Source organism: Thamnophis elegans, chromosome 16, assembly GCF_009769535.1.
Source record: "Thamnophis elegans isolate rThaEle1 chromosome 16, rThaEle1.pri, whole genome shotgun sequence".
In the NCBI taxonomy this organism is placed as follows: Eukaryota; Metazoa; Chordata; class Lepidosauria; order Squamata; family Colubridae; genus Thamnophis; species Thamnophis elegans.
The window spans coordinates 11877794-11894960 of record NC_045556.1 but is presented as its reverse complement, the minus strand read 5'-3'; the positions used below and the strand labels follow the sequence as shown (position 1 = coordinate 11894960).

The window sequence follows — 17167 nt, the reverse complement described above, 5'->3', positions numbered from 1 at the left end:
GCCGTGTGCAACAGCTGCCGAAAAAGTCAACACAGTTCTAGGCTGCATAAACAGAGGGATAGAATCAAGATCACATGAAGTGTTAATGCCACTTTACAATGTTTTGGTAAGGCCACACTTGGAATACTGCATCCAGTTTTGATCACCACAATGTAAAAAAGATGTTGAGAGACTCTAGAAACGCCTATTTTTCTACTTGCATTTTTTACATGCTTTCTAGGCTGCATAAACAGAGGGATAGAATCAAGATCACGTGAAGTGTTAATACCACTTTATAATGCCTTGGTAAGGCCACCCTTGGAATACTGCATCCAGTTTTGGACACCACAATGTAGAAAAGATGTGGAGACTCTAGAAAGTGTACAGAGAAGAGCAAAAAAGTTGATTAGGGGAGTGAAGGCCAAAACATATGAAGAACAGAATAATGTTGCAAGACCCAATCAGTCACCAGAACCAAAGGTTTTTAGTCTTCCGAGCTTTTGGACTCTTGCTGGAGTCCATCCTCAGGAGCTCCAGCACAAGTCCAAAAACCCGAAAGACTAAACCTCTGGTCCCAGTGAACCCTGGATCCTGATTTAATTCATCCAAAGAAATGACTTTCCATTACATTCTTTTCATGATGTTTCCATGTATTCGAGGTATGAAACCAGCAAAGGCTGGGCAGCTATTTAGAGGGAACACTTTCAATTTTAACTCCTGCACGGAGAAAGGTGGAACATGATGTCCTAAAGCAGTGGTCTCCAACCTTGGCAACTTTAAGACTTGTGGACTTCAACTCCCAGAGTTCCTCAGCCAGCAAAGCTGGCTGAGGAACTCTGGAAGTTGAAGTCCACAAGTCTTAAAGTTGCCAAGGTTTGCTGGCTGAGGAACTCTGGGAGTTGAAGTCCACAAGTCTTAAAGTTGCCAAGGTTGGAGACCACTGTCCTAAAGAATCCTTTCCAACTCGTGTATGCGTTACGTGTTCTTGCTGTGCTTATCCCACTGCCTCTTTTGCCTTCTGCCCAAAACATTTAGTCACTGCTTCTCTCTCTACCAACTGCAGAAAGGTGTGATGCGCACCAAAATAGAGCAGCTGTCATCACATTAACACATGTAATAGAAAACTTCCTCTGGCAAAACTAGTCATCAAGGCAGATTAAAATACCAGCCTCTGACAAGATACTTGCAAGCTTCTCCTGGAGGTGCCAGAGTTACAAGAGGTTGCACTAAACTGGTGACAAAAAGAATATATTTTCTGTGGTGGGGAAAATCAGCTCTATGTCCTTTTGGCGACCGTACCTAATCAGGTTCATTCCCTGAATTTAAGGGATAGAAAAGGAAAGGGGAAAAAAATAGGGAGGCGGGGCGATGAAATTGCTACCTACTTTCCCAAGAAACAGCACTTCCCATTTCTTATAAAAGGAGGAGGTGACAGAAGAAGAAAATGAAATGTGAGACGCACGACCAAGGTGGCAGCCCTGAAGAAGGAAGAATAGAGTGACAAACCAAAATAAAGAGAGCCAAAACAGATGGGGTAGAAACTATAACACAGGTAGTTCTCAACCACAATGGAACCCCAAAAGATTCATTGCCAAGTAAGACAGTTAGTAAGACCACACCTAGAATACTGCATCCAGTTTTGGTCACCACACTATAAAAAAGATGTTGAGACTCTTAAAAAAGTGCAGAGAAGAGCAGGATGATTAGAGGACTGGAGACTAAAACGCAGGAAGAACGGTTACAGGAACTGGGCATGGCTAGTCTAGTGAAAAGAAGGACCAGGGGAGACAAGATAGCATCTTCCAATATTTGAGGGGCTGCCACAGAGAGGAGGGGGTCAACCTGTTTTCCAAAGCACCCAAAGGCCAGACAAGGAATAATAATGGATGAAAACTGACCAAGGAGAGATTCAACCTAGAAATAAGGAGGAACTTTCTGACAGCGAGAACAATCAATCAATGGAACAGAAGTTGCCTTCAGAAGTGGTGGGAACTTCATCACTGGAGGATTTCAAGAAGAAATTGGACTTCCATTTGTCAGAAATGGTGTAGGGTCTCCTGCTTGGGCAGGGGGTTGGACTAGATGACCTACAAGGTCCTTTCCAACTCTATTTATCTAATCTAAGTGAGTTTTGCCCCCATTTTACGATCTTTTAATTTTATTTTATTATTTTATTTTATGAGGTCCCAGAAAAGGTAAACGTTCCGCTTGCACATGTGTACTAGTTGTTCCCGACTCTTGGGGGCGGTGCTCATCTCCATTTCAAAGCCGGAGAGCCAGCACTGTCCGAAGACGTCTCCGTGGTCATGTGGCCAGCATGACTAAATCCCAAAGGTGCACGGAACGCTGTTACTTTCCCACCAAAGGTGGTCCCTATTTTTCTACTTGCATTTTTACATGTTTTCGAACTGCTAGGTTGGTAGACGCTGGGACAAGTAATGGGAGCTCACTCTATTACGTGGCGCTAGGGATTCGAACCGCTGACCTTCTAATTGACAAGCTCAGTGTCTTAGCCACTGAGCCACCTTGAGGACCCAGATAATTGAGGATCATAGGATGACTCTGCAAAGTGCTTTGAGAAAGTTGTAAAGCACTGGGAAGCGGTATATAAGTCTGCTATTGCTTCATTATTTTATTTTACTATTTTATTATTTCATTTCATTTTAAATAGGAATTATTCAAATTTGGAAGGCCACGTTGAGGAGCCCTGCTGGCTGAATGCAAGCCCTGTGTTTTGCCAAGCTCCACATCTCCGCTTGTATAAGTAGGAAACGGTGCTTTAAATCCTGTTTAAGGGCTTCTGGGTTGCAAGAAGCAGTTGGAACAGATTCTCCGTTGGATGAATCAGAGCTCTTAAAATCTCCAAAGATAACATGATTGGAAGGCCCGTGTGCGCACACACACACTCTTCTGGTTGTTAAACTTCACAGTTTGCCCGGCAAGAAGCGCAACAAAATCCGGACCCAAAGCGTTCAAGTTGGCAGGGAAAACTAACAAACAGCAGCAGCTTTAACTGCACAGAGATAATGCCTAATGTATAATTTCCTTCCACGCCCCCCCTCCCAAAACAAACAAAGGCCACCAAAGCTTGATATTTTAACAACCACCCAAAAGACAGAGAAGGTGGATTAAATTCAACTGTGGGTGAGAATGCCGTTTCCCCCCCCCCCCCATTTTGCAGCCGCAAAGATTAGAGCTAGTAAAGATGAAGAAAGAACTAGGAAGGTAAAGGAACAGCAAAGAAGGATGAATAGTGCTAATAAGAAAGGGATTTGGGACATCCAGCTGTAACGTAATTCGGGAGAATACATGGTGGCTCAGTGGCTAAGACCCTGAGAGCTTGTCGATCAGAAAGGTCGGCAGCGCCACGTAATGGAGTGAGCTCCCATTACATGTCCCAGCTTCTGCCAACCTAGCAGTTCAAAAGCATGGCACAACAAAACCGCGCTCGACTAAAGCGCGCCCGATTAAACCGCGTCGCTGAAGTCATCAACAGGGCGACAACAGCGAGCGCGGAGAAAGAAGGGCGCTTTAAATAGCGCTTTGAAAGCAAGCCGATTCAAGTTAAGGTAAGGGTTAGGTTTAGGGTTAGGTTTAGGGTTAGGTTATGGGTTAGGGTTAGGTTTAAGGTTAGGTTAAGGGTTAGGGTTAGGTTAAGGGTTAGGATTAGGTTTAGGGTTAGGTTAAGGGTTAGGTTTAGGGTTAGGTTAAGGGTTAGGTTTAGGGTTAGGTTTAGGGTTAGGTTTAGGATTAGGTTTAGGGGGGTTAGGTTTAGGTTTAGGGGTTAATTTTAGGTTTAGCGTTTACAGTGTGCTTTTTTCTCCGCGCTCGCTGTTGTCGTGCTGTGATGACGTCAGCTATGCGGTTTCGTCGAGCGCCCTTTAGTCGAGCGCGGTTTTGTGGTGGAACCGTTCAAAAGCACATAAAAATGCAAGTAGAAAAATAGGAACCATGTTTGGTGGGAAGGTAACAGAGTTCCGTGGGCCTTTGGCATTGAGTCATGTTGGCCACATGACCATAGAGACGTCTTCGGACAGCGCTGGCTCTTCGGCTTTGAAACGGAGATGAGCACTGTCCCCTAGAGTTGGGAATGACTAGCACATATGTGCGAGGGGAACCTTTACCTTTAAGGCTGTGGAGCCCTTGAGGATCTCTCAGCTTAGCTGTTTGCAAAGAAGACCACCAAGGACTGCACAGAACCCAATTATAAGCTTTTTAAAGCTGCAACTGAAGACAGCCCAAAACCCACTAAGGTTTAACTGATTGCTTTTTCCTTTTTTTTGTAACTGAGGGCTAACGAAATCATCCCCCCTTCGAAGAGAACGAGCCGTGGCTTGGTTTCCTTTGTTTCCTACAGCTTGTTTCCTTCTCTCCGCATAGCAAGCCCCTGAATCACAGTGCCCTCCTGCGTTCGTTCATTCATTCGCCAGTCTGTCTTAGAAAGCGAGTAGCATCGTAAAGCTGGGATGGCTTCCAGCTGGCTTCTTTTAATAACCCAACTCCTCCATCACAAAATGCAAAATTAACCCACGTGCTTGCCCAAAGGAGCTCTAGAACAAGACCACCTTATTTGTCTCTTGAGAAACCTATATGCGGCTCAAGAAACGACAGTGAGAACTGGACACGGAACCACTGATTGGTTCACAATTGAGAAAGGAGTCCGGCAGGGCTGTATACTGTCGCCCTGCCTATTTAACTTATATGCGGAGCACTTCATGAGAAAGGCGGGGCTTTACGAATACGGTTCACCCACACGCTCGACTAAACCGCGTCGCTGACGTCATAAACAGGGCGACAACAGCACGGAGACAGAAGCACGCTGTAAACCATAAACCTAAAATTAACCCCTAAATCTAAACCTAACCCTAACCCTTAACCTAATCCTAACCCTAAACCTAACCCTTAACCTAACCCTAAACCTAACCCTAACCCTAAAGCTAACCCTAAACCTAACCCTTACCTTAAGTTGAATCGGCTTGCTTTCAAAGCGCTATTTAAAGCGCCCTTCTTTCTCCGCGCTGGCTGTTGTCGCCCTGTTGATGACGTCAGCGACGCGGTTTAATCGGGCGCGGTTTAGTCGAGCGTGGTTTTGACGGGTCTCTTGTACGAATACGATTGCTGGGAGAAATATCAACAACCTCAAATATGCTCAAGATGATACCACTCTAATGACAGTAAGTGAAGAGGAACTAAAGAGCCTCTTGATGCAGGTGAAGGAGGAGAGTGCACAAGTTGGCTTGAAACCATACATTAAGAAAACTAAGATCATGATATCCGGCCCTCTCAATTCCTGGCAAATAGATGAATAAAAAATGGAGGTGGTGACAGATTTTACTTTCCTGGGCTCCAAGATCACCGCAGATGGGGACTGCAGCCAAGAAATTAAAAAACGTTGCTCCTGGAGAAGAAGGTTATGGCAAATCTAGACAGCATACTAAAGAGCAGAGACATCACCCTGCCAACAAAAGTGTGTAGTTAAGACTACAGTTTTCCCAGTTGCAATGGATGGCTGTGAAAGTTGGACTATAAGGAAGGCTGAGTGCCAAAGAATGGAGGCCTTTGAACTCTGGTGCTGGAGAAGACTCCTGCGAGTCCCTTGGACTGCAAGGTGATCCAACCGGTCAGTCCTAGAGGAGATCAACCCTGACTGCTCTTTAGAAGGCCAGATCCTAAAGATTAAACTCAAGTACTTTGGCCACCTAATGAGAAGGAAGGACTCACTGGAGAAGAGTCTCATGCTTGGAAAGATGGAGGGCAAAAGATGAAGGGGACGACAGAGAAGGAGGTGGCTGGATGGAGTCACCGAAGCAATCGGCCTGAGCTTAAATGGACTCCAGAGGATGGTAGAGGACAGGAAGGCCTGGAGGAACGTTGTCCATGGGGTCGCGATGGGTTGGACACTGTTAGGTAAGCTCCCCGTTGGGAGAGCGAGTACGTTCAGCACGTTCAGCACTGTTCCACGGACATGAGATCCCCTTTTGTGCCAAGCAGAGCCAATAAGGAAGCCAGATTCACTTGACAGTGAGAATCTCATTGTTTTCGTTGAATAAGAAAAGTTGTAAAATGGGGCAAGAACCACTTAGCAACCGTCTCGCTTAGCAATCCAATTTTGGGTCTCACTTGTGGTTGTAAGATGAGGACTACCACGAAGATAGGGTCAGCAAGCTACTGGGGTTTGATTTCAGTGCAAACGCAGCTGGGTGTATGGCAGATAATATTACAAAGCTAGGCTTACACTTCTCACCAAATCACAATACGACTTATTTGGATGTGCAAATTGTGTGTAAACCGCCGTGTATGACCTCGTGCCTACGATGAACGTTGAGCACCTTTGGAGGAAAAAGGGGATAAAATACAAGACCCCCAAATTCTGCAAGAGCCCGAGCAGAAAAGGATGATGACAGCAACATAATAAAAACACCAAGCTACTAGTTCCATAATGGAACCAAATGTGATGTTAAACTTCGGCACAGCACCCCAGGACTAAAATCTATACTACGTTGAAATTATTTAGGAAGAGAAGTATTTACTTGGACAAAATTGAATAAACTAATCGCTAGAGGAAAGGAAGATTCGCCAAGCTAAACGCTTCATAAATACAAAAATGGCTCGCGTTTTTATCTTCCCTACGTTTCATCGCCCAATTACTCCTCCTCACAAGCTTTATTTTATTTTATTTTATTTTGCGTTCAGTCTTAAGAGAGAAAACGAAATTACATATTTTTTTTCATTCTTCACCTTGGAGATACCAAACCATCACCGCAAAAGGTGCCTTTTCTGTGTTCGTAATTCTCTCTTCCTGAAAGATGGGGAAATTTAGGTAGACCTCGATGTACGCCCATAATTGAGCCCAAAATTTCTGTTGCTAAGTGAGACATTCGTTAAGGTGAATGTTGTCCCAGTTTACGACCTTTCTTGCTGCATTTGTTAAGTGAATCCCTGCAGTTGTTCAGTTAGTCACACGGTTGTAAAATGAATCTGGCTTCCTAAAGAAAAGAAGAATTAGGGGTGACATGATAGTAGAATTCCAGTATTTGAGAGGCTGCCACAAAGAAGAGGCAGTCAAATTATTCTCCAAAGCACCAGAGGGCAGGACAAGAAACAATGCTTGCAAACTAAGCAGAGAGAGAAGCAACGTGGAATTAAGGAGAAACTTCCTAACAGTGAGGACAATTAACCAGTGGAACAGCTTACCACCAGAAATCGTGGGCACTCCATCATTGGATGTTTTTAAGAAGAGACTACTAGACAGTCACTTGTCTGAAATGGTGTAGGTTCTCCTGCTTGAGCAGGGGGCTGGACTAGAAGACCTCCACGGTCCCTTCCAGCTCTATTGTATTGTCTTCTGATTTGCATTGTCTTCCCCATTGACTTTGCTCGTCGGAAGGTTGTGACCGTCATAAATATGAGCCAGTTGCCAAGTAGCCTGACTTTTGATCACGTGACCACGGGGATGCTGCAATCGACGTAGGCGTGAAAAGCGGTCATAAGTCACTTTTTCACTGCCACTGTATTTGTATTTGTATTTAATAAATTTATAGGCCGCCCAATCCCGAAGGACTCCGGGCGGCTTACAGAAAGTAAATTTTAAAAAATAAGGAATTAAAAAAAAACAACAGAGGAAACAGAATTAAAAAACCACATCATACACCCAATCTGGTCGGGGCTGAACCTCAGTCATGAGGTCAACAGCCCCAGGACTGCCGGAACAGCCAGGTTTTGATAGCCTTTCGGAAGGCCATCAGAGTGGGCAGTATTTGTATACTTTCCCCAGAATTGATGGATTTGAAAAAAAACAATGTAAAATTATGCTCTACATCAGGCCAAATTCATTTTTCATGGATTACAGGGGAAAAAATTTACCAGGCTGAAAAGTTCAGAACTTTTAACCTTAATTAGCTTATAAATAATGCACTTGGTTTTCATCCAACCGAGTTTTATGCCCCAAAATTCATTGCTCTGCCCATATGTTTATTAGGAATTAAGGCCAATTTTCTTCCAAACGCACTTAAAAAACATGACATGATTTATCTGAAGCGCAACGTTTAGAAACGTTGAAGAAGTGATGGTTTTGGCAGGGATCGGTGGGAAAGGGCAGAAAAGAGAAACACAATGGAGCAACAATGCGACGGGACCAGATTAAGAGAGTTGCAGGGGAAAGAAACATGATTCTATCCCTCTCGTTAATGGATGCTAAGGAAGCCATCCCCAGGCCTCTGTATATTTTCAAGAATTTCCCATAACCACAAATAAAAATGCAAGATAGTGTGACTGTGTGTTTTACCAGAGGAGACAAAAGCCAGTTCCCAAGGTTGTCACATTCTAGTGGATAAACCCATAGGTGAAAGGGCTTTGCTTTCTACTTAAATTTATGAGGTGTGTCTACTGTCTGGGACCATGATGATCTTCACTGTTGTGAGATCTCTGTTGAGCAATATCTTGGGTTGAGTCAATTCAACGGAATGAACACAAAATTAAGAGAAAACAGAACAATGATTGGGCTGTCTCTTTCTTTCTTTCTTTCTTTCTTTCTTTCTTTCTTTCTTTCTTCCTTCCTTCCTTCCTTCCTTCCTTTCTTCACCCCACCCATATGTATTTTTAAAGAATTTTGATTTGTTTCAAAGGAGCAATCTGTGATCTTAAGGATATAATTGATCACACCAAAAAGTGGATGGAACCTAATGCTTCATTCAATTGAAATGTCTACGGCGATTCTCAATCATTCAGGTCGTGGTTTACCCAAAGGTGATTTTCCAAAAAGGCAACTGGACTTTCTTGGGTTTTTTGTATCAAGAACTGCAGAAGCTTCTGGGATAAGAAGTGAAATGTTTTCAAGGGGGAAAAAAAACAAGAAAGTCCAGTTGCCTTTTGGAAAAAGCCTTCGGGACAATATCCTGCAACAGTTTTTTCCTTAAATCTACTATTAAGCCTCAACATACAGAAGGATCTTGACAGACTTGAACATTGGGCGCTATCTAACAAAATGAAATTCAAGGGTGAAAAAAATAAGGTTGTACATTTAGGCAAGAAAAACGAAATGCACAGGTACAGTATAGGTGGTGCCTTGCTCAATAGTAGTAACTGTGAGAGGGATCTTGAAGTCCTAGTGGACAATCATTTAAAAATGAGCCAGCCGTGTGCAGCAACTGCCAAAAAAGCCAACATAGTTCTAGGCTGCATAAACAGAGGGATAGAATCAAGATCACGTGAAGGGTTAATACCACTTTATAAGGCCCTGGTAAGGCCACACCTGGAATACTGCATTCAGTTTTGGTTGCCACCATGTAAAAAAGATGTGGAGACTCTAGAAAGAGTGCAGAGAAAAGCAACTAAAATGATTAGGGGACTGAAGGCTAAAACATATGAAGAACGGTTGCAGGAACTGGGTATGTCTAGTTTAATGGAAAGAAGGACTAGGGGAGACATGATTGCAGTCTTCCAATATCTCAGGGGTTGCCACAAAGAAGAGGGAGTCAAGCTATTCTCCAAAGCACCTGAGGGCAGGACAAGAAACAATGGGTGGAAACTAATCAAAGAGAGGAGCATCTTAGAACTAAGGAGAAATTTCCTGACAGTTAGAACAATTAATCAGTGGAACAACTTGCCTCCAGAAGTTGTGAATGCTCCAACACTGGAGGTTTTAAAGAAGATGTTGGATAATGGTTTTTCTGAAGTGGTGTAGAGTTTCCTGCCTGAGCAGGGGGTTGGACTAGAAGACCTCCAAGGTCCCTTCCAACTCTCTTATTCTGTTCTCAACATTCCTTTCCTACCATTTTGGATTTGCTCCCATGTTGTCCAATGAAGAGAGTGAACTTCAAAGAACTTGCAGCCTCACATCTAAGTGTTATTTCATCTCTGAGCTGATCATGTAACACTCTTGCTCGATGCGGCTGTTGAAATATCTTGTTGCTAATTTAACGTAGTTACCCCTGTGGTTTGCTATAGCTATACAGAACCACAAATCAAGGAGCAACGTTACCAACTGTTGCTCAGCAACAGCTGTATTCTTCATGCTCCATTTATGGGCTGTCTAGAGATATCCAGATGGTTCACTTGCTCCAGATAACAAGCTGGATGGGTCACTGGATTCATCCAACAGTGTTTTTACATCCTTTTGACTTAGAGGGAACCAAGGCCCATTAGCAATAGCAACAGCACTTAGACTTATATACCACTTTATGGTGCTTTGCAGCGCTCTCCAAGTGGTTTACAGAGTCAGCCTATTGCCCTCAACAGTCGACTTCAGAAAGATGGAACGCTGAATCAATCTTGAGCCAGTCAGGATCGAACTGCTAGCAGTCGGCAGAATGAGCCTGCAACACTACATTGTAACCACTGCACCACTATGGCTTGCTTGCTTCCTCCTTCCCTCCCTTTCCACTTACCAATTGCACTTAGACTTATATACCGCTTCACAGTGCTTTACAGCCCTCTCTAAGCAGTTTACAGAGTTTAGCCTGTTGTCCCCAACAATCTGGCTCCTCATTTTACCCACCTCGGAAGGACGGAAGGCTGAGTCAACCTTGAGCCTGGCGAGATTCGAACTGCCAAATTGCAGGCAGGCAGCAGGCAGCAGAAGTAGCCTGCAGTACTGCACTCTAGCCACTGCGCTACCATGGATCATTAAGAGCAAAATTTAAAATTAATTTGCACTGGTCTGGGGCTCACCAACAAAGGTTGCTGCGGTGCTTCTGCCAGCAAAAACAGGCTCCCGAGCCCCGTTTCCAGCTGCCACAGCCTCCTGCAACCCTCTGCCAGTGAAGATGGAGTGCACGGCCCTCCCGAGCTCTGTTTTCCCTGCTTGCAGGAGGCCGTGGCAGCCAAAAATGGAGCTTAGGAGCCTGTTTTCACTGGCAGAAGCATATGGGCCACCACAGGCACCTCCCCCCCCAAACAGGAATGTATTTTCCTGATGTCGAGCTGGCCACGCCCAAGTTAGCCACCTCCCCCCCCCCCCCCGAAGCTCAAACACAAACCTGGTGTGGCCCTCAATGAAATTAGTTTAACACTCCTGAACCAGACCATCAAAGTGATAAACCTTTACTGTTAGCACAACTACAGCACAAGAACAATAAATACTTTCTTGAATCGAGAAGCAAGAAAATTGCAGGTCTATAAAATACCACCGAAAGGTTAAAGCACGTCTTATTGGGGGGGGGGGGAGTTAAACTTTGAAAATGTTTGGATAGCTTAGCGATGAAAACAACAGCAAATCCACACAAGGCAGGACACAATAAAAAACAAATGTCTCCACTCAAAATCTGATACTGAATCAGCATTAAGCTTCCCCCCCAAAGGTCATTGGCTGGTTTTTTTGGCTTTTAAATTCATTCTGAAGTTACCACTGACAGATGTTTTACATTTTAGAGACTGATACACACATATAATACCACGAGACGGAACATCCAGCATCTCTCCTTGCAAACTCAGAATTGCCAACAGCATTCCTCTTTTCCAGTGGCCTAGTTTCCTGCTGCTGCTTTCTCTTCCTCCTCCTCTATTTCCCCTTCTTTTAAAAAATATTATGGTGCAAAAACAAAGAAACACTTGATGGAGTGATGGAACTGATTCATTTCCCTCAAAGACAACTGCAGAGCTGCCTGTGGCTAAAAAAAAATAGGAAAGTCCTCCTCCGGTTTAGCTCACATCCTGGTGACTTCGTGGATATATTTTGGGCTGGGCTGTTTTGGTTCTGATTTCGGCCATCATTTCTTTGTCTTAACTTTCTCCCTTTACTTTTTTGAATGAAGCTTACGGGATGCCAGCATTTTGGCTGGAAAAAGGATGGAAGCCTGAAAGGTGTTTTTTTTTTTAAAGCATCAATGCCTATGCTAACCCAGCCTCTAAAACATTAAACTACAAGACAATGTTCAAAATCTTGGGATTTTTTATTTTTAGAGATGCAAGAAGACAATCTATCACTTATAGGTAAAGATAAAGGTTCCCCTCGCACATATGTGCTAGTCGTTCCCGACTCTAGGAGACAGTGCTCATCTCCACTTCAAAGCCGAAGAGCCAGTGCTGTCCGAAGACGTCTCCGTGGTCATGTGGCCTAAACGCCAAAGGTGCACGGAATGCTGTTACCTTCCCACCAAAGGTGGTCCCTATTTTCCTACTTGCATTTTTACGTGCTTTCGAACTGCTAGGTTGGCAGAAACTGGGACAAGTGACGGGAGCTCACTCCGTTACACGGTGCTAGGGATTCGAACCGCCGAATTGCCGACCTTTCACATCGACAAGCTCAGCGTCTTAGCCACTGAGCCATCGCATCCCTTATCACTTATAAGGTCTCATAAATCCAAATTTCAGGCAATATTTTTTTTTAAAAAAAACATAAAGCTACTAAGAGCACAAAGTTTCCCCAAAATATCTAATCAAAACCGGTTTTGATAAAATCATGCTGATATTCATAATTTGCTCTAGCGCTGATGAAAAGAAATGAGAATCATATGGTTTCCAAGACAGCGTTCTCAAATCAACTGGGTTGGAGGAAAAGACATCTGGAAAAGATTTCAAGTTTCCATGGTAAATAAGGAGTTGGAAGGTAAATTTAGTTTCCCACATCTTTTTGAAGGAAGTAAATTTTTACTTTCAAAATACATAAAACAGAACAACAGACAGGAAAAAAACGCAGTACACAATTCACATTAAGTATGGTATATAAGGAACTGAATCACTTTCAATGCTTGTGTTGACATTTAGCCAAGTTTAGAGTTTCTTATCTGTTCAATTGCTGGTTACATTAGCCCCGTGTCCTTCAGATGCATTAGGACTACAGTTCCCAGAATTCCTTGGCAAAACAGACATACTACAAGAGAACCTGGGTTATATAGCAAGCAGCCAATTCACTCTGAAATCAGTTCCGGTTACAATGGTACCTGAGTTTAAACATTAATTGATTCCGGGAGGCATGATGAATACCTGTTGTGGCCTGCCAACCTCCACACTGTCTGCCAGAGTCGGACAGTGAGGAGGTTGGGGAGGAACATGGGCCCGTCCTGGAGGATGAGGAAGGCTCAGACGAGAGCTCTGTGTCAGAGGCAGAGAGGGGAGCAGTCAATGAGATGCAAATAATAGAAAATACATAGCAATAGATAACAACTAGATTAGCCTTGGAGCCTGGGATCAGAGCCAGGACAAGGTAGAAATTAAATAAAGATTGAAAGAGAATGCATGTTATGCATCTGCCAGTGGTCAGCAGAGGTGGCAGCAGAGTCGGACAGTGAGGAGGTTGGGGAGGAACATGGGCCAGTCCTAGAGGCTAGGGAAGGCTCTATCAGCTGCCTTCAGAGCTAGACAGCAGTGAGGCAGAGGAACAGCTGGAGCCTGTTCCCAGTGTGCGCATGCTCAGAGCTGACAGAAGAAAAGAACAGCTCAGAAATCAGGGTTGACTTGGGAGTAAAGCCACAGGTGTGCGGTGAATCCCCCCCCCCCCCATAGGAAATAAAACAGGAGCGAAAGGGGAGTGGTCTTTTGCAGGAAACAATTCGCTCCTTCGTTTCAGGAATGTGAAGATCTGTCCGTGAATTTCAGAGACTCTGTGCATAGTCTTTCCTTGCACATCATTGCATTTGGAAAATATTTACATGGCAACTTTCCAAGCTAGATAAAGTCTGTAGTCATAATTATTCCTTTGAAAGACTGTTTACCAGGCCTTTGCTGAATGTGAATGAGAGGAATTCACATTTGTCTAATAAAGGGGTTTTGACGGGACCAGGAATCTGCTTTGTGCTTTTTGGGGAAGCCTCGGTGGGAACAATACCAAAAACAATGAGTACAGAACAATTTTTTCCCATAAGGAATGATATAGTGAGTCACAAGGTCACCAACATCGACAAGTTCCAGCTTGTGCATTGAGTACCACACAAACAATGAGTCCCGCCACAATATTTTCACATCAAAATGCATCGGGTACCAAATGCGATCATTTTCAAATCAATTGAGCACCAAGGTACCACTTTTAACCATGTGCAAAGTTGCTACTACCCTTTGATAATAATGAGAATTTTCATTGCCGCTTTTAATTATTTGGCTATGCTGTATATTGTCCTGATTAATTTTATTATAAGGATTTTCAGGGCTAAAATAGAGTGGTGCGTTGGCCTAGAGGTGGAGCTCTTGCCTCACAATCAGGAGGCTGTGAGTTCGATCGTACGGTGTTTCCCCAAAAATAAGACAGGGTCTTATTTTCTTTTGACCCCTGAAATTAGTGCCTTATTTTCGGGGATGTCTTATTATTTTTGAGGTGCAGGAGGCAGCAAGCATGGTCACCTCATGGCTGCTGCTGTGTTGCAATATTTTCAGGGAGGGCTTATTTTCAGTGGGAGGGCTTATTTTAATGCATGCACTCAAAATCCCGATTGGGCTTATTATGCACGGAGGTCTTATTTTGGGGGAAACAGGGTAGGTAGAGGCAGATATTTCTCTCTCTGGGCACAATGAGGAATATATCTCCTGAACAAAACTCTACATTTGCAACAGGAAGGGCATCTGGCCATTAAACACTCTGCTAGCTCTATTCAGTTGCCCAGACTGGGGTCGTTAAAATAAGATGATGGTTTTTCATGGCTGAAACATGCTGGAAACCTTTCTGGCTAAGGGACAGTGGAGCTATTTATCCTATCCATCCCAAGGGGATTTTCAACTATGAAGAAGTCATGGGTTTGTGGGATATCATTAGGCTTGCTCTGAGAACGTCTGTCTTGAGTGTGTGATACTCGTGGAAGACACAAGAGAAAAAAAGTTAGTTCACCTACCAAGCACATTCCCCGAGGGCACTTCCTGTAATTCCTCCAGCTCTCTCCCCATTAATAAATAGAGGTCTTCCAATGTGCAGCAAGCTAAATGAGGCACGGGTGGTAGAGGATCAGCAGGAGAACATCCCAGAGGAAGCTAAAGGGGAGAAACAAAACATGTCACTCAAGAACTGCTGATTTCTAGCAGATTTCAGCAAAGCTTTCCCCAAAGCAGATGTCACTTAACACGAACAAAACAAGGGTGTTTTCTGAGTTTTTATGCCAAGAGAAAGGGCGAGAGAAAGGGGAATACTGTCGATCTTTAATAAGGCAGACGCACGAGCTGAAGGTCTAAGACAAGAGCCCCCAAACTTGGCAACTTTAAGACTTGTGGATTTCAACTCCCAGAATTCTCCAGCCAGCCATTCTGTGTGAAGTCCAGCTGCTTTTACGCTGTGGGCGAGTCAGTTGTGCAGCTTTTGTGTTATTTTTCTGTGGTGTGATAGCTTGTTGCAGGGGACGTTTTTGTGTGACGTCCAGCTGCTTTTGCATTGTGGGTGAGTTAGTTGTGCGGCCATGCCCAGCACGCCCACAGAATCGGTAGGGAAAAGTTTTGAATTTCACCCCTGGGAAGAGCTAAAAGGAATCCTTGACATCTTCAAGGGCCTGAACGCCCCTTTGATCCCTTACAACCTCCAAGCCTCCCTTCAAACACAAGGACTTCATCTACTTTTGGAGGGTTGTCCTCAACTGTCTGGGCAAAGTGTAGGGTGGCCCTCAGGAAGAGAGTACATTTCCGGTGTCGATCCAAGTCATCACAAATAGCATGGATTCCTACTTTAATGTTCAAACATTCTTCCAAAGGTAGGGAAAAAATGGAGGCCATCCTAATAGGAAAAGTTTAGGTACCGTATTTTTCAGAGTATAAGACGCACCGGAATATAAGATGCACCAAGAGGCAAATTTTTTAAAGAAAGTTTTTTTGCACTCTGCAATCCTCCCAAAAATGGCTCGTTTTTCATGAAAACGGGCCCGTTCCCCCCCCCAAAGGCATGAATAGTCTTTAGGGGGCTCCTGAGTGCCCCCCCAAATGAGCAAAAAACGGCCTGTTTTTCGTCAAAAAAATTGCATGCATAGCCTTTAGGAGGCTTATAGAATACTCCTAGGGGCGGGGGGGGGGGCGCAAAATTGAGCAAAAAAGGCCTGTTTTCCCCTCATTTCTGCCCTCCCCAGCCACCAGGAGCTCTCCTAAAGGCTCTGCATGGCCATTTTGGTGAAGGGGAGGGGCTTCAGGAAGCAAAAAAATGCTGCATTCAGTGTATAAGACGCACCCAGATTTTCAGCCTCTTTTTTTGAGGGAAAAAGGTGCGTCTTATACTCCGAAAAATACGGTATATACATAATATTTCAGCAGCTTACCTTGTGCAGTGACTGTGCAGGATCGTACTTTGGTCCAAGGACAAAGAGCTTCTGCCCCTTTTTCACAACACCGCTGAACACCCTCGCAAAAGCAAGGAAAGCTTCCTTGGCTTCAAGCTCCTCTCTCCCCGTAGCCATGATGTTGGTCTCTGATTGAAGAGTGGGCAGCTGGTTATCCCCTGATGGGAGGAATAATATTCCATGTTGGAAATTGGACAAATGACACTGTTCTGTATGTCGGTGAATGGCTGTCGGAAATGTGGCATATACATGCTTGGAAAAAGGCAATGTTCCCCATCAATTTGAGGATGCAGCTTTGTCTGTAATTATGGCAGAAATTTCGTGACAATACTAACTTGTTTATATCTTGTTTCTCCGAAAATAAGACAGGGTCTTATTTTCTTTTGGCCCCCGAAATAAGCGCTTGGCCTTATTTTCGGGGTGGCCTTATTATTTTTGAGGTGGAGGCCCCCTAACCTCGGCCTGCAGATCAGCTGATCCAGAGAGGGCTGGAAGTTCTGTCTCTGTTTCTGGCACACTCTTGTCAGCCCTAGCGTTGCTGGGCCTGCTGCCCCTTTTGCGGCCGCCACTAAGAGAAGGGGCGTGGTAGCTAGGGTTTGCGGGAGCAGCCTCCACAAGGCCGTTCCGTGTGGATGCCAGGTGCATACGGGGAGTGTGAGGCATGTTCACCCCTTCCCCCTCCCCCAGGAAATTGCAGGGACTGGCTGTGCATGCGTTTAAATATTTTCAGGGAGGGCTTATTTTCGGGAGAGGGCTTATTTTAGCACATGCACTCAAAAGCCCGATTGTGCTTATTATCTGGGGAGGTCTTATTTTCAGGGAAACAGGGTATTACAGTCATGAGTTCACTGATAAACTAGTAACAACTGGTAAGTATAAAATAAATGCATATAAAATAGGTTCCCCACGCTTCTTGGTATGGATTTTTAAATTGTTATGCTTTTTAGTAAGATTGAATATTGTTTAATCAGATTTTTTTCCCCCAAGAAATTTTTATTAGAATATTTTCATTT

The 17167-nt window shown here is 44.1% G+C and overlaps 1 protein-coding gene across 2 annotated transcripts in view; it reads right to left on the bottom strand.

Annotated features, from left to right (window-relative positions):
• The window catches only part of EFL1 (elongation factor like GTPase 1), a 72260-nt gene that overhangs the window by 36121 nt on the left and 18972 nt on the right, over positions 1-17167 (bottom strand). For both annotated transcript variants that reach the window (XM_032233358.1, XM_032233357.1), the window contains exons 14-15: positions 16134-16312; positions 14736-14871 (exon numbers count right to left, since the gene is read on the bottom strand). In XM_032233358.1, coding sequence (XP_032089249.1) covers positions 14736-14871; positions 16134-16312 — 315 coding nt within the window. The remainder of the gene's footprint in view (positions 1-14735; positions 14872-16133; positions 16313-17167) is intronic.